The sequence below is a fragment of the Aethalodelphis obliquidens genome, unplaced genomic scaffold (assembly GCF_003676395.1).
Source record: "Aethalodelphis obliquidens isolate GAN/ISIS:26980383/991018 unplaced genomic scaffold, ASM367639v1 scaffold22, whole genome shotgun sequence".
Taxonomy (NCBI): Eukaryota; Metazoa; Chordata; class Mammalia; order Artiodactyla; family Delphinidae; genus Aethalodelphis; species Aethalodelphis obliquidens.
The window spans coordinates 11,735,046-11,757,735 of record NW_020837966.1 but is presented as its reverse complement, the minus strand read 5'-3'; the positions used below and the strand labels follow the sequence as shown (position 1 = coordinate 11,757,735).

Below are 22,690 nucleotides of genomic sequence, written 5' to 3'. Positions count from 1 at the left end.
GCTAGGTAGTCAAGACGAAGGACTTCGGGGGCTTGAAACATGGGCTCCAAACTTCAAAATTTTTGCAGCAAGTGGATCAGGACACACTACCTGAATCTCGGTCTTGGAGCCATCCCCTCTGGCTTTGGAATTCGAGTGGCCTGGGCTCTGCAATTTTTTGCTTTCTGATTCTGGACAAGGCAGTTAGCCTCTGAACATCAGCATTTTTTAAATTCTATGAAATGGAGACAATTATTCCTTCCTTGGGGGATAGTTGTGAGGATTAAAGAGGATGTGTGTGAAGCAGCTAGACAGTGCTGGACACATTAGTGAATGCTTACTGATTGCTAAGCTATGCTATGAATCACTTTCTAAAATATTTCCATGAATTGTATTCAGTTGACTCTTTTGCTGAGGCATAAACTGAAGCAGGGCTTTGCGGCCATATTCTTGAGGTGCCAACAGCCAAAACTGAGCATCTAGGCGGCTAACCAATCGCATTGAAGACTGGGTTATCCAGACCTCCCTCCCTCCCTTCCTTCTTCTCTTTCCCCATCCCATCCTTTTGTCTTCCTTTAACCTTAACTGAGATTTATTTAACACAATTTTGTGCCATGTTCTAGGCTCCTCGCTGAGGGAGATACAAAACACAAATAAGGTACTTATAGTATAATAGTTGCATGATCAAAATGAATTAGGTAATCACTGACACAACTCTAATTTACATATAGGACGTTTTAACCGTGTGTACAGTAACTAGGACACTTTCCATCAAAGGGGAGAGCTTGATTAAATTACACCTCTGTAAGTATAAGTTGATATATGAGTAGAAAAAATGATCTTGGAATCTTTTCAGATATGAAGGGATGGCTCTGCCGAGGACTGTAATTTTACCTGTTTTCTATTCCTTGGTCCCTCCCTTTCCCCTGATGCTACTTTGTTTCTAAAAAAGGGATGCTCGAGAAGAGCCTAGAAATTAGGGAAATGCAACTTAAAAGTAAGTACATAAACAAGGCATTGCCATGGGCCTATTTAAGGAGCGGTGATGTCTTTATCGTCATCACAGAGGTATCACAGATCTCTTGCCTGGCACATTTTAGGGGCACATGAGCCCTCGAATTTGTTCTTGCCATTTTGTTGCAACTGAAATCAGAGTAGGCATTTTGATTCTAGCCTCGATGTGGGACAACAGAAAGAGAGACTGAAAAACACAGTACATAACATGAGAAAGAATGGAGAGAAGACATCTAGATTATCTGAGGACATGTACCATCATTGCTTCCGTGAAGCTGGAGGAACAGAAGTAGAAATTATGGATGGTTCGTCCGTTTCTGGTACTTGTGACCCAGCCATCATTGGTACCAGAAGTGGGATACAAAGAACGGATTTTAGGGATACGAAGACTGTTTTGCTTTAGCCAGTTTAAATGGAGTTTTCTCCTCCTAGGAACTGGAGCACACAAACACAGATCCAGAACGATAACAGCACCAGACCTGCCCTTCCACACATGATGTGCTTTGCTTTCCATCCATTCTTCTTTTGATTTTTAAGACATACGTCACATTGTTTCTCATTCAAAATTTGCATCTCCTAGTCTAAACTTATTAGAGACATCAGAAGCAGAATTAAATGGACTGTGCAGGATGTCATAATTTACTAGAAGAACTAACAAACACACTGAATGATTTTATCTTTCTTCTCTTAAATTCTGAGATCAGGGTTGTAATAACTTTTATTAAGCACTGCCTGAAAACAAACTACAGAAGTAGTGGAAAGTATTTTAATGTACACCTCAAACTATTCATCCATAGCTGTGGCCAGAAGTAAATAAAAATTACTGTGAGACCCTAATATATGGTTTATTTCAATGTTTACTATCTTATTACTAAGGCAAGATGCACAGTCAAATCACCAGCAGCTGATTAGCCACACTTTCTCCCTTCTTAAATGCCTTCTCAGATTAAATTCCAGAAAGTTGTAGAAATATAAGTTAACCTTGAAGCAAAGATAATTAATTTTTAAGGGTGGCTAACGAATGTCGATCCTTTATCAAACACTCTTTTATCAAACACTGAGCCCTCTATTATTCGGTAACTACTGCTTTTCGCTGCTACTATAGCTTCTGTTTCTCAGATACGGTTTCTTTCTTTGGAGTAACACAAGTTCTTATACTCATAAAATAAGAATCCAATTTAGTGGCCCTGCTATCTGTCAGGTGTTCTGTCTCCCTGTAAGAGCCATACACTTGATGATAATATTTGACTGTTCAACTAATACAGTTCGGCTTTTCCAAAGTTATCAAGCAACTAAATCAGAAGCATGGAGAAGATTAAAAAAATTACCATAACTATTATAGGTATTTTTTATACTTTGCATTTCTATCTGTACCCTACTGGGTCTGCGTATTTTTCTCTAGACAATCAACTGGGTGTATTCTAACTATGTGTGGCTGGAACAGTGTTTTCTTTCCAGGAAACCTCTATGCCATCAAATATTCCTTTCAACTTCCGGCAGACTTCAGACTTAAGGTTTAGATTTTATATCTGCTTCTGGCTTAGAATTCTGACTTGACTGTCATCCAAGCAACAGCTGCCAGTACCTGCTGGGCTCTTATTAAGAACTCTTTAATTGGCAGCATTAAAGTCTATGGGTAGAAAACTGGAAGGCCAAAGGATCGTCTTGCCTGTGGAGTGAACTATCACCTTTTAGACTGGACTCATTTCAGAGGCAAAATTCCCCAGAAGACTCCTGAGATGTTTTTCTGACTCCTGTGACTGGCAAACAAAGATTTGGGAGGTAAAGCATAGAGGGAAACATACCACAGAAGTGTTTAGGCTGGACATCACAGGGCTGTGGACAGCCATGCATTTGTTGGACGGCTGTTTGCAAGCTGACATCAGTAACAATACTTCTTTGGGATCCGTAGCAACCTTGACATCAGACAGCCCTTTTGCCCAAGCTGATGAACCCACCAACCACAAGAAAGAAAAGACTACAGTGACGATGAAGTCCTACAGAGACAAACAGAAAGATAAAACAGGAAGAGAAAAGTGAGTTCTAGAAACAAATTGATTCACTTATACAACTCTTTGGTTTGCCTTTTGAAAAATTCCAAGACCCCATAGCATTGAAACCATGTTGAGAAACAAAAGAAAGTTTTGTGATACTGTATTTATATTTCTAGAAAATAGACTTATTAAAATCACAATAGTAATAATAACTTTTACTGAGCACTTATTATGTGAAGTATTATTCCAAGTTTACATGTATTAATTCATTTAATCCTAACAACAGCACTATGAAATAGATGCGAATCCTGTCCCCATTTAACAGTTGAGGAAACTGAGGCACAAAGAGGTTAAAAAAGATTCTCAGAGTCATGAGTTAGTAAGTGGGGTGGGGGGGCAGGATTCTAAGCCTGGCCGTCTGCTTCCAGGACCAGTGAGCTTGACTATTCTATACTGCTTTTCATGTCTGCTTTAAGGAACATTCATGTTTTTATTTAAAACAAGTACCTTAAGTTAAAAACACTGAGGTCCTGCTTAAGTTAAATATGACACAATAGAAATGAATCACTTTCCATAAACAAACTTTATGGCTGAAGTCAGGATCTATGTCCTTGGAGTAAATATGTTATTTTGGGGAGCTAATGCAACCCTTTTCCCCCCTAGTACCATTTTATACAGAGGGATGGTATACTGTACTAAGGTATCTCATATGAGTTAAAAGCTCAGTCTATCATCTATAGGCCTGGGGTTGAATCCTGACTTTGCTGCTTACTAGCTGTGTCCTTAGGCACTTTGCTAAACTATTAATACTTGAAGCCTCAATTTAACCCTCTGTCAATTGGGATAATAACAGTACCTGTCTCACTGGATGGTGGTGAGGAGTGAAAATGTGTGTGTTTGCCTCTTTTCCCCAGTGAGGGGCCAGCTCCGTGAGGGCAGGGCCTTTGTCTCTTTTGCTTATTGTTGGGTAATTGGCAGAAGAGGCGCCAGCAACATTTGTTGAGAAAATAAATGAAAGAATAAATGAATATACAAAATGGTCCCAACTGGGTTCTATAAACTTCTGTATAGGAGCTTACCAGGTGGTAATGGTAGGATTAAAGACGACTTTTGTTTTATATAAACTTGTGTATTTTAAAACATTTTATAATTAGACCAAATAAAAACAGCATGGCAATGGGATCAAGGCACTGATTCATTATATCAATGGCTCACCCAGACAGAACTTCAGGTGGCCCTATTTGTCCTTACAGCAGCACCAGGATTTATAATTAGACCACATAATAAATGTCATTAGAATTGAGAGTTTTAGCATCAAAAGTTTCAGAAAGCAGCCTCAAGCCAAGTTTTCTATACCTGAGCAAAGTGTGACGATTTGGCACCTATGTCAAAATTCTAGCTAGAGTATAAATTAGCCTCAACTTTTTTTTTTGGTCTTTTGCTAAGCCTAAGTTTGAAGCTACATTCAGGGAGAGATGTGGGAGCAAAGCCCTGACTCCACTTTCCTCCCATTCTTTAATCTACCAAACCAGGTTCATTTTGCCCCATGCTCAGCAAGCCAAAAGCCCGACAGGCCTAGGACTGCAACAAAGAAAAGATTTTTTTCCACGATAGAGCCAAGCGCAGGGATGGGAGAACAAATCTCACACGCACCCCCCAGAAGGCGAGGGGCTGGTGGGTGGTGGGGTATTTATGGGATGAGGAACAAAGCAGCAGGGCGGGCAGAGGCGTGCTGGGCGTGGGGAAAGGTGATTGGAAAAAGGTGCAGGAATCCTCATTCTGCACAGGCGTCACGAGGCTACAGGCCTCTGCACGTGGCGTTTTCGACACTCTGACGCCAAAAGGTCACCTAGAGGACACTGGCGCATGCCCAGTTGAAGGGTTGTTGGTCCCATCCTCTCTTGACCAGCTCATCTGGAACTAGACACAGCTGACTCCAAGTTCCTTCTGCCTGGAGGACAGGCAAGTCTTAAAACAACCTTGATTAAGGAAGGCAGGTGAAATGGATTTAACCCACGGTTTCCCTCCAATTGGCCAAACCCAATTGGAACCCCATGTGATCCATGCAAGTCACCTCTTGGACATAGAACATGGTGGACAGGGCAGAGCGTCCATCAAAAGCTGTCCCAAACTAGTGGCTGTCTTAGGAAACAGCTGCTGTCACATTAAATGTGCTGTCACATTTAGAGTGCTTCCTATATGCTAGGCACTCTGCTAACCACTTACAGACATCGTTAGCCTTACAGCGAGGTACTGAGGTTAGCCCTGCTTTTCTTAGGAGGAAACTGAAACACAGACAGGTCAAATACTTTCCTTATAACTAGTGCCTGGCTTGACAACTGTGCCGTATCATGAGCTCACCCTCACCCTCAGTGTAGCTGGATTCACTTTGCTAAGTCAGCTTTCAGGAATACCAGAATGAAGCTGTGAATCAGGGAACACAGAAATCAAACAGCAAGATAGAAGCTCAGCTCACAGAAGAGCTTTGGATTTTTCGAACAGAGTATCACTAAGCAGTGGCTGGATGGGATAACTGTCTGGGTCCACTCAGATTTATTTCATTATTTCATTTGGAACACTAATAAAAGTGACACCTGACTTCTAGAGAATGTCTAGTTTTTAACATACTATGGCAGAAGATCATTTGATCTTCACAATAACTGCATGAGGGCGAAGACAATTATACCCATTTTACAGATTCAGGGAAGTTAAATGATGTGTCCGAGTTGTCATAAGTAACAGAGATTTGAATTCAGGACATTGGGCTCCATGTTTAATGAGTGGTTTTCCATTATGCCCAGGTGTTCTGAAATTTGGGCTACCTAATTGTGGAGACACAGACATAGCAGTAAATAACACTGAGCTACAGAGGAAGAAATGCTTTCTCCTTCAGGATTCTCTTGTAATCTGAGTAGTAACGGAGAAAGTCTCAGCTGGATGTTAATATGTCTCTAACACCTATTTAACAAATATTTAATACCTACCTATCAAAGAAAATTGGCCCCAGGCTCAGAGCCTTCAGGCGAACAATGGTACCTGGCTGGAATACAGTACTCTTTATTTTCTAATGATTCATTTCTATGTTTATCTTCTAATTATGTCAAATAATGCTGGATTTCTGTATCCAGAAGTATTACAGGAGTTTCTTAAAAAATAAATTTTATTGAAGTTACCAAATAATTTAAAGAACAACAGTAAATAAGTTCTGGCCCACATGACAGAAGCAGGGCAGAGAATGTCTGAGGTTTGGAAGGATCTGCATGGCCACATCCTGGGCTGGGAACACTGAGACTCTAACCCAGTGCTATCTCATAGGCATAGAATGGGAGCCAGAGATGTGAGTCACATATACAATTTTCAGTTTTATAGTAAACACATTAAAAAAAAAGCAAAAAGAGATTGGTGCAATTAATCATATTAATACATCACATGTATTTATATAATACAGTTCAATATATAAAAATATTATCATTTCATACATTATAAAATTATAAATAAGACATTTTACTTTTTTTGGTATTAAGTCTTTAAAACCTGGTGTAATTTATACCTACAGCACATCTTAATTTGGTATTAGCTACATTTCAAGTGTTCAACAGTCACATGTGCTATGGGACAGCATAACACCAATCCACAATTAACAAGTGGAAGCACTTGTTGAGGGTCCACTGAAAGTGATGCCCTTTGTCTTGTTTTGGGTCACTAATGTCACAATTTTTCTTGGTACTTGAGTCTGAGATGGCCCTGGTAGCCATCTTTCAGCTTAGCTTTCACAAGGCCAACACGCCTCTTGCATCTGTCCTGGCCTATAGGATTTCTTACGTAGGTTGATAGGATGGCATAATCCATTGCCCCAGTGGTCTGGTGGAGGACTGAAGGCAGATCAATGACCAAAGGGAGGCTTGGGTTTTTGGTACTGGCAGCCAAGGGAAGAGATGGGCCCACAGAAACAGCTCCACTAAGTGGGAGCTACATTTCAGCCTAGATGTAGGGGAAACGTCTGACTTGACCCCTCTATTCTCAACACATGTGCCAGGATGGTGACTGGTGAAATGGGATGAAATATGGAGTCCCATTTTACAGATGGGATAAATTACTTAAACCCAGCTTGAAAGATGCAGAGCCAGGATTCGGACCCAGGGAGTTCAGCTCCAGAATCTGTGTTTTTTTTCTAAAATATTTATTGGAGGACAGTTGATTTACAATGCTGTGTTAGTTTCAGGTGTACAGCAAAGTGAATCAGTTACACATGTACATATATCAGAATCTGTGTTCTTAGTCTATTATAAAAGCACTCTGTTGCTTTTAGAGGCCCATGATTTTATTGACTCATAATAAAAATTAAGTTGCAATATTCATACTTATGGCTATCATTTACAGAGCAGTTACTATGTACCAGACACCGTGTATTTCACGTATCACTCATTTAAGTCTCATAATAACACTGTGAAGTGGCTATTGTTGACCCCACTTTACAGATGAGAAAATCAATGTTCAGAAAGATCAAGTGAGTTGCTGGAGGTCTGAGAGTCACTAAGTTGCTGAGCTTTGTTTGCAACCAAGGTTTGCAGGGCTTCAAAGCCTGTGTCTCTCATCAGAAGGTGAACGTCATTATATTCCAAACCAGCTTTGATGGGGGGCGCACCGTGTGTCAGGCCTGAGGTTGATGTGCTTTACACGTTTAGCCTCAGTTCAGCCTAACCACAACCCTATGGAGTAGCGTCAGTTTTTCTATTTTACAGATGAAGGAGGAGGGCTTAGAGAAGGTAAGTGATTAGAGGAATTGGGTACCAAACTCAGACCTGACTCCAAATCCCATTGATTCGTTCATTTGTCCATCATTTTACTTGTCCCTTTTCCCAATCATATGTTCAGTATTGATTATTTTCCCACTCTGGGCTGGGTACTGTTCTAAAAATGGAGGAGGAGCTGGCAAACACTGGCCAAAGAACTGTTCCCGGCCCTCAGGTGGTTTCCATCTTTGCCCTTTCTGCACTGTCTGGGTTGTTTTATGTTATTACTGCCAGATACACTATCAGCTAATCAGGATCTTGCAGAAAGAAAGCTGCAGTGGATGGGGTTGTTCTGTTACAGGGGCTGAGTAATAATCAGTCATCTGGTTTCACACGTGAAGAATCTGGCTGACACTGGATAATCAATGTAGGATTTCACTTCTTTTTCTCTTCAGTTAAATTTGATTATGATCGACACACTGCACTTTTTCAGTCTGTTCCCAGAGAACTTTATCCATTGATTTGTGGTTGTTCAGCTGTGGAACTGAGGCCTCCTGTTTCTTCTTGTTTTCTTTTCTTATGAAAAGAAAAAAAAATTTTATGCACCTCTCCCTGTAGCTCAGTGAGAGACAACTGATTTCATAATCTGGGTGCAAGAAGGAGGTGTTCTTGGCTGTTTGGCGATCTTGGAGTAGATGGCAAGGTCTTCAGTAGCTTTCTGCAATGCTGTTGTAAATCACAGGTTAAAAACATTCCTTACAACCTGCTCTGAAGTCCAATCGATCCAGCCTAAACCTTTCATTACAAATAGCACAAACATTTCCAAACAAGTCCATAATAATATAAGAAAGTTAATAACTGCTCAAAATAAATGAATAGTAATAATGTTACTAGTAGTAGCTGCTATTGATTCAGTGTTTACTATAAGCCAAGCACTGTTCTAAGAACTTTACATACATTATTCTACTTTCTTCACCAAGAATTTGTGAGGTAGGTCTTATATATAGGTTTTTAGGAAAGAATCACCTAGTAGTTCACTCTACAGTCTTTGGAATCTGGTAGCCCTGGGTTCAAATCTCAACTCTTTCTAAGTAGCTCTGGGACCCTTTAAGCCTCAGTTTTCCAATCTGTAAAAAGGGGCAACAATAACATATATTTTCATAGGGTTTTTGCTAAGGATAAATGAGTTAATTCAATAAAATGCTTTGCTCAGTGCTTAACACAGAGTAAGCCCTCAATGAATTCACACACACAAACACATATATAGGCAAATTCTATACATAATAATTAAATATATAACAGTATAGAAAAGTGTATTAGTATTATTCAGTGGGTTTTGATGGTCAAATTAGGTGGTTCATTCATTTATTCAACAAATCTCTAGTAAGAACCAATTAGATGCCAGGTCTTAGGAATACAGTAGTTAATAAAAACAGACATGGCCCCAGTATTCATCCTGTTGGAGGAGAACAACTGACTCACATAACCACAGAAGAATGTGTAATTGCAAATGGTGATAATGGCTTTGCAGGAAAGGGACTTGGTGTTTTTAAAACAAACAAAAAATGCGTGTGGGTCACTGGCCAGTCTAGAGGGACGGGGAAAGCTGCACAGATCTGGTTGTATCCAGAATTCTTTTAGGTTTGTCCCTTGGGTGGCTCTCAAAGCAGACTCAGGTTGAATAATAAACACACTAACAAATGGCTTATCTGGAAGGCCTATGAATTGTTGTGTAGAGGGAGCTTTGGGCTTCTCTTTACTACCTGCTTAATCTATGCCCAAGAAGGATGCATGTTGACAATGGTCAGGACCAAGAGGGAAGTTTGAGTGGGAGGTGGGGAAGCTTGTTTATTGGGAATTTTGGTGGCCCACATGTCTGCTGAGGCTATCAGGTTTCTGCACTTGCTTACCTGTAATTCTCTCCCTCTAAGAAAGCCAAGCAATAAACAGAGTGAGACCCAGGGGTAAAAAGATCTAGGATGGATCTGCTTATGTATCTAAACGTTGGCAGAAGCGTATTCCTGCCTTTCCGGACCCTTGTACTCTACAAGTTTGTAAGCCTAGGAAAACAACCAGGGATGCTACTGTTTCCAGGTGAGTTGCTAGCTTATGTAGAAAATGACACTCTTTCCAAATAGTTGGATACAGGTTTTGACACCTCTACCAGTAAGTACAGAAACAAGTAAGATGCCCAAGTCTTAGACCAGAGGTGAGGCAACTGCTGAAACCAGTTTAGATGTCTTAAAAATAATTGGGAAAAATCATATTTGTAGAGTTAGTCAAGGATAAGTCTGGAGATTTAGAGATGCTTATTGAGCATCTTATCAACCTTTTTTATTTTTAGGTATCATTTAGCATTTCTAAAATATATTTGGGCCTGCCATTGAAGCAACTAGATGAAAATACTAAGGTTTAAGCAATTAACCAGCTTTGTCCACTTAACGTGAAACATCTGGGCATAGTAAACATATCTGGAAAACACCACATGTCAGGCGGCATATAGATGAAACATCTGGAGGAAATGAAGTATATAGGAGACACGGTGGGAGGCTTGAAGTCAAAAGCAGCCCGATTTGAACTTCATCACTCACATGTACCTTGGACTACAATGTTCTTTCAATGTGTGAACAGATAGATAGGTAGACAGATAGATATGACTTGGGAGTCATATATATGTGACAGCACAAACACACTTTTAAAAAAACAGATGACACACAACTACTTTTTTTCCTCCAAACAATGGCAAACAGTAGAGACATGGATAGTTAAACTATCAGGCAATCCAAAGTAATTTCTTAAACTGTCTAAAAATTTAAGTTGCCCCACCGCCAACCTATATTTAAGAATGGATACGTTTTATGGGAAATCATTTCAAGTAAGCTACACTGAGAAATTGTGACTCTGAAAATGCTAGCAGACCTTTTAGGGGCCACCTTCTGAAACAAGTCAGCTCCTTTTTGAACCCTGCTCTGTGCTCTCTTGCTATCACCTTCCCTGAAACTGAAAAAAAAAAATGCTTCTCTGGAATTACATAATATTAGAGTGGGAAGGAACTGCTGAGGAGATAAATCCAGGCTGTCAAATACTCCTTTGAAAACATAATCCTATTATTAACTTACTATTCTACACTTACTGAGATATCTCCAGATAGGACATGGAAGAATTGCTATGCACGGCTGGAAATAATACACAGACTTAGAAATTCTCTGGGCTTCAGTGTTGACATCTGTAACATGGAATAGGAGTGCTTACCTTACAGGATTGGTGCGAGGATTAAAATTAAATACAAATGTTAATCATGGAGACTGGAGTATTTTCATTGTTGCATTTATGAAGGTGGTAAAGTTGATGTAACCTTCAATAGACATGGCCTGATTATGTCATGGTCAGTGATATTTGACAATGAATTCAGCTGTAATGACTTGCTTTTCCCCCCCTCCCCACTCTGTATTCTGATGTTCTTTCAAAAATACATTCACTCTGCTGAGGTTAAATTCATATGGCCAAAACTTTGTATTTTCTTAATACAGTCTAAAGCTCGAGTCAGTGGTTCTTTGTGGATAGAGCTTCAAACCTATTTGGCAACGACCAGGAGTGTGCCTGTCTGTGTGCGTGTGCGTGTGTGTGAATATATCATCCAGTTACAATACATGATAGAAAAGAACTGGGATAATTGTGTTAAGACACGAAAGGCCATTTGAAGAAGAAGGTCTGCTTGGGATACGTTGGTCACTGCTACATTCTCAGAAGGCACACAGTATGTGCTATTTAAATTCTGTTCCTATATTGACCTCATTCACTGGAACGTAAGTTCCTTGGGGATGGAACAGTCTTAGCCACCTGTGTCCCTGTGCCTAGCCAAACGTCTGGCATGACTTCTCATCTATACCCACTGAATGCAAGAAGAAAGGGAAGAGACTTCACATTTGGCAGTCACCCAGAGTGGAAATCATTTGGATTTCAAAAATCTCACGTTTTGTAAATTATTTCGAAGATATAAGAAACTCCTAACACTGGCTGCCTATAAAAAATTACATGACTGGAAGAAAGGGATGGAAGAAGGGTTTGGGGGGTTTGTTTTTATTATTTTTCTTTAAATCTATCCCCCCGTATACCCTTTCAAATAACTGGATTTGAAAACTTTAGTATAATTTTAGAATAGGCATATTTTACTGGATTTGACCTTTGGCAATTGTGAGAAACTCTTCTGTTTAGGGGAATGATTATGATTATATTTCACACTTCCCTCCCACCGACATTTTTTTTTTTTTTTGCAAGTGAGCAAGCGGGGTTAGCACAGTTAGGTTCATGAAAAGAGCTGTTATTTTTCAAGCATTGCTTCTGCCTTCCTAGAATTGAAGACCCATTATTCTGTCATATATCAACCCATCTGTCAGCCTGCAACAGATGGTTAAAACGAAGAACTTCTAAAATACCAACGAGGAAATTATCCTGCACTTCACCATCCACAGCTTAAATTCAGCCTGACTTAAGAAAATTCCTTCGCCACTTCCCCGCTCACCATACAAAGTGAAAACGAGGGAAAATACTACATTTGAATTACAAATTAGAAGCCATTTCCCGAGAGGATGGTTACTGGATTCATCGATGCTGGCTTCACTCTGCCAGTTGGGGAGAAGACAGACCCGGGTTCGAGCCTCATTTATGCTGGTTCTCAGCTGTGTAGCCTTTGGTAGTTTATTTGACCTTGTGGGTCCTTATTTCCTCAACTGAAATAGTAGACAGTTAATGGCCTGTCTTAGAGAGTTACTGTGGGAATGAAAAAAGAATGGCTAATCTGTGGGACAATATCTTGCACAACTAGGTACCCAATAAATGATAGGTATTATTATTTTCATCATCATTTCTTCCTTCTGTTCTTAGCCTATTTCTCATAAGTCTATTCCAGATGGAAGATTCTGTGTCTCTGGCAGGCAAGATTTGAGCAGGTGCCTAAGGACAGAAGGAAGGCAAACATGAAAAAGTGGCAAGGTGTGGATGAATCTGAGTGTGTGTCTGTCTGTAATGTGTTCTGCGTGCATAGTGTAACTCATGGAAACACGGTGTTGTTGTTTGGTGTGTGTTTGAGGTGAATGAACAGGGAGATGTGTGGAATTGAAATGTCATTGCCTTCTGCAGGAATCCGTTTTTTGTAAGCCTGAGGGGACCAGGGACTTCTGCCCAAACACTCCCCCAAAGAGTCATCATATGTTTTCCTGGTTTTCGTTTTCAGTCTGGATGAAATAAATATTTGTGATTTATACCCTGTCGAGGCATAAATATTAATGGAATCATAACTTATGTTTCTTGCTTTATTTAGCTGATTCCACTTATTTTTGTCAGTTCTATCATATTCCCAACATATAACTGTTAGAATGTAACGCTCACAGTTTTTTTGCAGTGGGAGTTTTGGGGAGGATAGCTTCCTTTTCCCCAGTGCTATTCTTTTCTAAGCGCCAATGTGTGTGATAAGAGAGAATGGCAGGCCTGAAAGCTCTGAGAAGCAAGGTGTGTCCGAGAGCTGCGCTTCTCCACTTTAGGTGCCACGGATCACCTGGGTATCTTGTTGAGATGTGGATTCTGATTCTGGTTCAGTAGGTCTGGAGTAGGTCTGAGAGTTTGTACTTCTAACAAGCTTCCAAGTGATGCCAGGGCTGCTGATCCAGGGACAAACTTTGAGAAGCAGCATCCTAGCCTATGTGGAAACTTCCTCCCTAAAAGTGACCCAGTCCACACCAGAATCCACTGCTCACCACTCCTGCTCTCAAGGGCTTTCCCGCTATTTGCACACATTGCCACCCTGCCTCACTTTCATATAGGTAGGTCTCATTTTCCCACTTCAATTTTAAGATAACTTTCTTCTTATTTTCTCTCTTCCAGCATTTATTGAGTAATTTCTATCCACCAGGCACTGTGCTGAGTGTTAACCTCATTTAATTCTCAGTGATAAGGTAGGTACTATTATTACCATCAATTAACAACTGAGAATATAGAGGTACAGTGAGTTGAAATAAATTGCCCAAGGTCACCCACCAAACAATGGTAGGCCCAGGACATATACACAGTTTGACTCCAGAGCCTGGGCCCTCAACCATTATGGCTTTGCAAAGATTATGTCTTATTGAAACTGTGTCAAATATATTTTTATACCTACTGCCACACCTAGTCCAGTATTATTTTTAATAGATATAAGCAGACAGAGTAAAAATCTGTTATACAAATAAAGAAGAAACATGTATGCTCTTTTTTCCTTTTTTTCCTTTTTGCTTCCCAAACTGATGGCTTAATGAAACCTGTGGAGCTGAGTATCAGGGGGTTAGGACTAACATTATCATACGAAAGTCCAATAATAGGCACTTAGCTAAAAACTGCATATTATTAGAATCTGGTCTCGAGAAGTTATGCTATGTGGACACAATTTGACCTGTGGTATATTAAAATCTGCTATAATGAGATCTCATTATATGCCATATTGTGTCCTGTTGATGAGAGGAAGAAATGAGCTGTTAAAAAAGTGAAGGTTCTACATAAGATATTCTTAGTCACAAAGAGGACCCTGATTCCACACAGATTTGCAGAAATTAGTTGGAGATGTAATAATCTCACACCAGTTTGCAGAGATGTCCCTGCTAAGTGCCGCTCATAATATTCTTTTTTTAAAGAGAAAAAATCTTTTCCACTATTACAAAAATGAAGCCAAAGAGAAAGTGGGTTTTTATTTTGGAGCACAAAGAAAGCTGCACCCTGTTCTGGAAGTAACTATATAACACCCTGCTTCCAGATTTCAGGAACCACCCTCATTCCATTTACGCACCGTGGCAAACAGTATTGAAACTAGCGGAAAACACCTGGGAAATAAACATTTTGCAAGTACCTTGTTTTGATGATTTGGGGAGAATCTGAAAGCTAAATTATGGTACCTGTTAAAGTAGCTGTGTGTAGCTTAAGGTAAAAAGAAATCCACACTTGCAATAATAATAACCTTTTAAAATGTGTTGGAAATATGAGTGAATCATGCACAATTAGAGATGGGGTCTAAGGTTTTTTTGTAATGAGAAAAATCACCAAGAGTGGAAATAACCTTTGATAAACCTTTCAAGTCTCCCACACTGAGGGCTGTCCTAGCTGTTGTGTATGCATAAGGTTGTGGGCTTGTGTTTGGAGGTCATGTATGAAACATACGGAGCTCTGAGCCCTGGAATTGCTTCCGTTCAGGCAGATGCTCCCACTGAGATGGACCATGTTGCTGTGTTGATGCTTTTTGGTTGGATGGAAGACCAAGTGCCTACAGGGTGGAAGTGTTTTATGTTTCTATATATCTTTCTTTCTTTTTTTTTTTCTATATATCTTTCTTATATGTGGACACATGTTTTGTTAGTTTTTGCCTTTTTTTGTTTTTGAATTGATCATTGAATGATCATATGTCAGATGCACATACAGTGCACTCTGCTATGTTGTGGGCTTGGAATGGCCATCAGGTCTTTTTGTTTGTTTGGTTGGTTTTGTTTTAGTGACAACTCCCTGCCCCTACCTTACCCAAAGGTTTCAAAACAATGGTTCCCAACCTAGGGCTCCCTTGAAGCACTTTGTGAAGTGTCAATTTGGAACTGAGACTGGATGAGTCTTGTTTCTGGTTTAGTATGTAGCTTTTCTGACCATATTCAGGACAGTGGTAGAAATACACCCCTTGGAGGTCACTTCTTTATCATTTTCCCATCTCCTTAGTTTTCATTCTTTAGAGGGTCAGGAGGGCATAGGGATTAATTGCTATAGTTTTAAAGTCAGTGCTGGATTCTTCATGGCTGATTCACCGTGTGACTTTAGCCAAGATCCCTGAACCCTCTCAACCTCAGTTTTCCCATCTGTAAAATGGTGGGACAATACCTACCTCTGAAAACTTTTGTGAGGATTAACTGAGAGGTCACACACGAAACACTCATTACAGGATGCCTGACTTTCATTAACTACTCAACAAATGTTGACTGTTAGCATTATTCCTTCCAGGTGAACTAGACACAGGGCAGAATTGTTTTACGAGGAGACATACTTGTCAAGAATGAGTTCCCAGAGCAGATCATTGGTGGCAGAGGTGCAGCCTTTCTGGAAGTGAGACTGTGGCTGCTGGATGCCAACCCACTTGACTAGAATGAGAGCCACCCATTGGCTTTCAGGGCCAGAGACTGGCTGAGTGGTAACTAAATCTAACTAGTTTTGACATCACTTTAATGAAAAGACTGACATTGGCTTCGGCTTCTTGGATGCTCAGCGGCAGTTGCCCAGCTGAATTCCTCCCTCTGAGGCACCTGTACTGCACCGTGCCCCTGGCTTTTGTGGGTATTTCTTTCTACTTATTCTGAGAGCGACACTGCCTTTTAACTCTCCACAGGCCATGCCTGATTTAGGATTTGTATTGCTATGAGCAAAGAATAGTTATTAAAGTATTTTTCTGAGTCACAGTTTCAGTTACCCCAAAGCACTTAATTCCATGAATTTGGGAAAAAAATGCAATCTTTCCCATAGATACTGTTGTGTTTGCTAAACCACCTGCGTTTTATCAGTACATATACTTTCCACAAGCAAGGCAAACTTTCTCACAACGGTGAGTCTGTCCTAAAGAGGTTTTGATTAACTTTGCTCATAAAAAAGTAGTGAAATAGAGAGCTTTCTTTTTCTAGCATTCACCAACTTCTTCGTTTCTAAATACAAAATGGATGCAAAGGCTAATTTCACCTCAGTTATTTGAGAGCACCTACCTCCATTGGGTCATATAATAGCTATTTATGAATTTAATGAATGGGAAGACCTTGCAAATGAAAATTCCTAATTCGTTTTTCATAATTTTAAATGGAACAGTCCTCTAATCCACCCCACCCCTGCCATGCTTGGCATTCAAAACTAAAGAGAAATACCACAGTGTTCTTCCTTAAAATGATAGACAGCAAGTATTCTGTTTGTTTGTTTTTGTAGCTTAGTCCGAGGAACTAACCTCAAAAAGAATTTGAAATTACTTATTCACTTCAAGTGAGAACTAGAAAAATTATCTAGATAATCCAGGACAATTTAAAAAAACCCAAAAGAAACAAAAAAATCAGTAAACATCATTGATCATTCATTTACTCTTCCACCATGTGTCATGCGGGCTCCTAGACCCTAGAAATATAGGAGCGGACAAAAGCAGACAAAAATCCCTGCCTTGTAGAGTGTACTTTCTTGTGGAGGAGACAAAGAACAAGGTAAATAAGTGAAGTATGTAGTGGTTTGAATAGTGGTGAGTGTTATGGAGAAAAAATAATGCAGGGAAGAAGGAAAGGAAGGGCTGTGATGGGGAGGTGGATGCTGAAATTCTAGCTGGGGTGGCCAGGGAAACCTTATTAAGAAGGGAGGTTTTGAGTAAAGACCTGTAGAAAATAAGGGAACCAGCCACGTGGACATCTGGGTAGAACTTTTCAGGCAGAGAGAAAAGCAGACACCAAGGGCTCCAAGATGGGAGAGAGCCTGGTGGGTTTATCAATCTAGAAAAATGGAAGCTTGGAGTAATTCACTTTAAATGAACAGTGGTTCTTTACCTTGTTAGGGTCAGAGACCCTTTATAAGGATGTGATAACAAATGTACATGTATTGCTCCAGGGAAATTGGATCTGGTGAAAAATGAGGAGGGGAAGTAGGAGATTATGGTCACATTGTCAAAAAGAAGTGACAGGGCTTCCCTGGTGGCGCAGTGGTTGAGAGTCTGCCTGCCGATTCAGGGGACATGGGTTTGTGCCCCCGTCCGGGAGGATCCCGCATGCCGCAGAGCGGCTGGGCCCGTGAGCCATGGCCACTGAGCCTGCGCGTCTGGAGCCTGTGCTCCGCAACGGGAGAGGCCACAGCAGTGAGAGGCCCGTGTGCCGCAAAAAAAAAAAAAAAAGTACTACCATATTTCTAAATGTTCTCTTTGAATAGGGATGATTCAGGAAAACCTCTCATTTATTCATTTTAAAATCTTTTAGATGGGAGGCCTTCTGATGGTCAGGTCTATTACCTTAAGTTCTTAAGAGTTCTCTTTGAGAGCCCCTTTCTTGTTTATCCCTAAAATATGGGAGTTTGTGAGGTCATAACTTCCCTTTTCACTCCCCTCTCTCCACACTCTCATCCACAGTCATGACCTCCTCTGTATTTCAGATCCGCATCCCCTTTCTTTGCTACTAGCCGCATATGGATGTCCTACACTCCTTCAATTTAATTGTTGGAAAAAGAAGTCCGTCTCTTTCCTGAACCTACTTCTCCATCTGCAGGTATCAGCTTGGGTGAAGGCAAAATCTCCCGTCACACGGGGAAGCCTTCTTAATCTCCTTCCTATCCCTGCCTTCCTGTGGGATAGTGTCGGGTGGTGACTGCCAGCCCAGGCCCTGGATCAGACAGATGTGGTTTCACTCCTGGCTCAGCCATTCACCAGCCATATTACTGACCCTGGACCTCTCTTGAAATGGGGATTAAAACATTTAGCTCACAGGGTTTCTGTGAGCTTTAAACGAGTCATGCATGGGAAGCCCTTGGTTTCCCGCCTGGTGCTCAAGAAAAGTTGCTCAAGAAAGAGAAGATGTTATGTTTCAGCTCTTATTCCTTCCTCTTTAGACTACTGCAATTGTCTGCTCTTCAGCCCCCCATCTCTAGTACCAGCATGTTATTTAATTGTTAATATAAACTTTTAAAAAACACAGGTTTGCTAATACCCTTCTCTGGCTGAAAACTTCCAATTGCATAGATAAGTGCATTAGAATTCATCGTGAGTTGGGAGTATTTTTGGGGGGGGCAGGGGAGGAAGAAGGGTCAGAGATCTTTTATAGAATGTAAATCTATGCTCCACAATTAGGCTCATCCCACCTCTAATAACCTCAGGTCGTACTAATCCCCCACTTTTAAATACACTCACCGTCACTCACACATACCTACACTCACACATACACACTCCTTTCTGCTCTCTTCTGTCTGGCCCCTCACTCCACTTCTCTCCTCATAGAGGATGCTTCCCACCATATTTACCCATGGAAGCCAACCTATGTTCCCCTCTTTGACCTCTGCTCCTCAAAAAAAACTTCCCAAGTTTTTCCAGTTGAAATCAATCCCTTGTTCGTTCTTTCTTCCTCATTGCTTTTCCCTCATTTGCTTTCCCCTTATTATAGCCCTTGGCAGAGTGAATCAAAGAACTCTAAAGCTAGGACTCTATATTTCAGCTTTCTCAGAACCTAGCACAATGTTTTGCACATAACGATTTCCCAATAACTGTTTGTTGAATTCAATTAGAATGATTTCAGTTTCTGAGGGCTAAATGTAAACATCCAGACAGCATTTAAGCATTGCGTTTCCCCAGCCACCTGCTGCTCCCTGGTTCACAGTTTACCTTACAACTGAGTGTGAGAATCCTATTTGCATAGCCATCTGTCTTACACATTGCCAACAGGCCCGGATTTACCCAGTCTTTGCATCACTACACCTTATGTTTAGTTCTCCCCACCAGTGAGCCTTTTGGGTGAGATTTGCCACCTGACAGTTTAGACCAGAGATTAAAAACCAGTTCATCCAGTTTGACTCTCTAAAAAACGGTACTGATTAGGGGCAGAGTGAATGTGCAAACGGTCCCGGGTTTCTGAGGCACACCTCTGTCCTGGTCAATATGTTTACCGATGATTGGGAAGAAGACTTAGCTAACATGTTTTCTATGCATGGGATACTGTGGTCTGGCCTGACATACTGTTAAGCAGAATGATAGCACAGTTTTAAGAAAATCAGACAGGTGCTTTTCGAAACCTGGAAAGTCATTCCAACTGAGAATTCCCTTCCTAACTCTGGGTGAGAGAAATGGCCAAGAACTTTCCAAAATTAGCACCGATTCCCTTATCTTTATACAAATTACCATCTGGTGTTTGTTTCACGTACTCACAGAAAGCCAACTGGAATAGAGTATATCAACTACCAGTAACATTTTATTCTGAAAGGTCCACCTGATATCAAACTGATGTACAAAGTTGTGAAATCTCTAAATCTATACAAGGGTGATGGCCTCTGTTGATTTTGTGTCAAGGAGAATCTTTTTAATCTAGTGTAGGAAGAGGCAGTGCATTACAGGCTCAGTTGGGGATTTCTCTAATGCAGTAGTGTGTCAGATGGACTACAGAGTAAAGGAAGTCATTTTACCTAAAGTTAAAGATAGTAACTTTATTGTCCCTAATATTTACTCAGATATTATGACACTCTGGATGATAATAAAGTAGGTGTTTATTTTCACAATCACTGTCCTAAAAATTATAAATAATTGGTTCTTATTGAAAAAGAGTTTAGTACAAAAGCAACATAAGAAGTTAACTTGAAGCCTTCTTTCAAAGCCTAGGCTTTGAGAAATCACAAACCAAACTCGTCATTTACCTTTACTCTTTAGCAAGTTTCTACATAAGATCTTCCTGACCTCCCAACAAAGAATGCCTGCGGCTGAAGATAACTTTACCTACCCAGAAAGCAGGAGGCCCAGACCTTCTGTCAGGTTTCCATGGGCTTGATGATTCAATTTCCTTTGAGTAAACTGACCACAGAGTCTGTTTGAACATTGTCTCTTCTCTAAAGCTTTTCCCCCGCAATCCTAGCCAAGGTTAACCTTGCCCTTCTGTCTGTAACCACAGTACAGCAGAAACCCCAACTGTAGCTTGGAGCCGTGAAAACCACATCTGGGAAAGGTTACTTTTTAAATTTTATTTATTTATTTATTTTGCGGTATGCGGGCCTCTCACTGCTGCGGCCTCTCCCGTTGCGGAGCAGAGGCTCTGGACGCGCAGGCTCAGCGGCCATGGCTCACGGGCCCAGCCACTCCGCGGCATGTGGGATCTTCCCGGACCGGGGCACGAACCCATGTCCCCTGCATCGGCAGGCGGACTCCCAACCACTGCGCCACCAGGGAAGCCCAGGTTACTTTTTAAAAAAAAAAATTTATTTTATATTGGAGTATAGTCGATTTACAATGTTGTGTTAGTTTCAGGTGTAGAGCAAAGTGATTCAGTTATACATATACATACATCTTCTTCAGTTTCTTTTCCCATATAGGCTATTACAAACTATTGAGTAGAGTTCCCTGTGCTATACAGTACGTCCTTGCTGATTATCTATTTTATATTTAGTAGTGTGTATCTGCTAATCCCAACCTCCTAAATTATCCCTCCTCCACACCGGGAAAGGTTACTTTTATTTACAATCTCTAAGTGGTTCCCATGCAGGGAGGACCCCTTGGTGACTGAGCAAGGCTAATGGGTTTGGGGATGCAAGCTGAGAGAGAGCTGCATGTTTGTGATAAAAAAGGGGAGCAGGGGCATCATGAAAGAAGCACCCTCTGGAAGGGCTGGAGAGGCTGGTGGGGGGAAGTTCAAGAAGTGGAAGAGACAGGTGCTGGCCTCAGAGCACCTGCCAGAGGGTTGGCATGAAATGGGGGCCTGGGATGAAGACCCAGCCTCTGACAAAGTTTTACTTATTTATTGACATTAACTTTTTGTTGTGTGACATGCAGTGTAAACTTCTCCAGCAACTCATGCCGTCTTCCATAGTCGAATCCCTCACGTGTCCCTCACGTGTGTGGTGGTAGATTCTGTGAAGCATCAGTGCCTGCTTCCTGCTGGGTTCAGTAACGTGTGGGCTGTAGAAGGGTTTCACCTGTCGCCCTGCCTCAGCTATTTGAAAGTGCTCACTTCCATTCTCAAAAGTGTATCTGTTTGGAGGAGGTCACAAGGTCACACAAAATAGCTCTCTTATCTGACCATACTCTGAAGACCAGACACATTTTATCCCCGAATTGCCTGTTTACTGATCTCCATTTCTGAGATCATGGGCTCTCTCAGGGATAGGATACTGTCTTCATTAATTCATTCAACACTATGTATGGAGTTCTGGGTTACATGCGTCAGGTACTGGGACCCAATGAAAGATAAGTGGTTTCTGCATTCAAAAATCTTACAGTATGATGAGGGAGACTGATATATCTGACATATAACCAAACAATTACAAACCAGACAGAGCTCACCACAGGGCTCCTCTACCTCGGCACCACTGACATTTTGGACCAGATAATTCTTTATTGTATTAGGGTGTCCTGTGCACCCTAGGATGTCTACAGCATCCTGGGCCTCTACCACTAGATGCCAGTAGCACGCCCTCCAGTAGTGACAACCAAGAATGTCTCCAAACATTACTGGATTTCATACTCCCTTTAGTCCCCCCACCCCCAGGCCCCACCATTGAGAACCACTCATTCCATTAAGGTTAGTCCCGAGGCATCCTGGGAGGAGCACCTAACTCAGACTTGAGCACAGTCTTATTAATTCTTCATGTTCAACACCTAGTCAATCCTCAGTAAGTACTTGATAAGTGAATGGAATGCATAATAGCATACTACCCTTCAGGAGTCTTAGAATGAAGTCTAGTAAGTTAGGGGGGTGTTTAAGTATGAGGCCTCAGGCAGAATTTGGCCAATGAATTTCACTCTGAATCATCAGCACCAACATTGTTCCCAGAAACACCCTATGTTGCCCCAGAGGGACTGGATGCCTAAATGTCACAGTGCAGATTTTCTAGCAGTTATTTTTCTGTTAATAAATACTGATTGTCAAGCACTTGGGCAAATATCAGCTGCATTAAATGCTAACTAGTCATTATAAAGCCACATAAATATTTTAGATTTCATCAGCCACAGCATGGAAAGAAAAGAACCCAGATTCTAAGAGGGAAAAAAAAAAAAAAAGCCCTGACATTCAACTAATGGCTTTACCTACTGATGCAACCCACCTGGTAGCTTGAGACCTAGTGCATCTTGGAAGTAAATGTTCTTTGCAAAATACAGCTAAATCTGTCCCAACTTTGGTTGAGGCATTTGTCCCCAAGTCAGATATTGTTTCGATGTAAATGAGGACAAAAAAAATTCACAGTACAACCCATATATTCCTTTCACACAGCCTC

The 22,690-nt window shown here is 41.0% G+C and overlaps 1 protein-coding gene across 3 annotated transcripts in view; it reads right to left on the bottom strand.

Moving 5' to 3' along the window:
* Nucleotides 1-22,690, bottom strand: part of SYNPR (synaptoporin) — a 299,012-nt gene that overhangs the window by 10,593 nt on the left and 265,729 nt on the right. For all 3 annotated transcript variants that reach the window (XR_003435861.1, XM_027121300.1, XM_027121301.1), the window contains one exon: nucleotides 2,799-2,990. Coding sequence is in view for 2 of the 3 variants with exons in the window: in XM_027121300.1 (XP_026977101.1) it covers nucleotides 2,799-2,990 (192 nt within the window). In the remaining variant the exon portion in view is untranslated. The remainder of the gene's footprint in view (nucleotides 1-2,798; nucleotides 2,991-22,690) is intronic.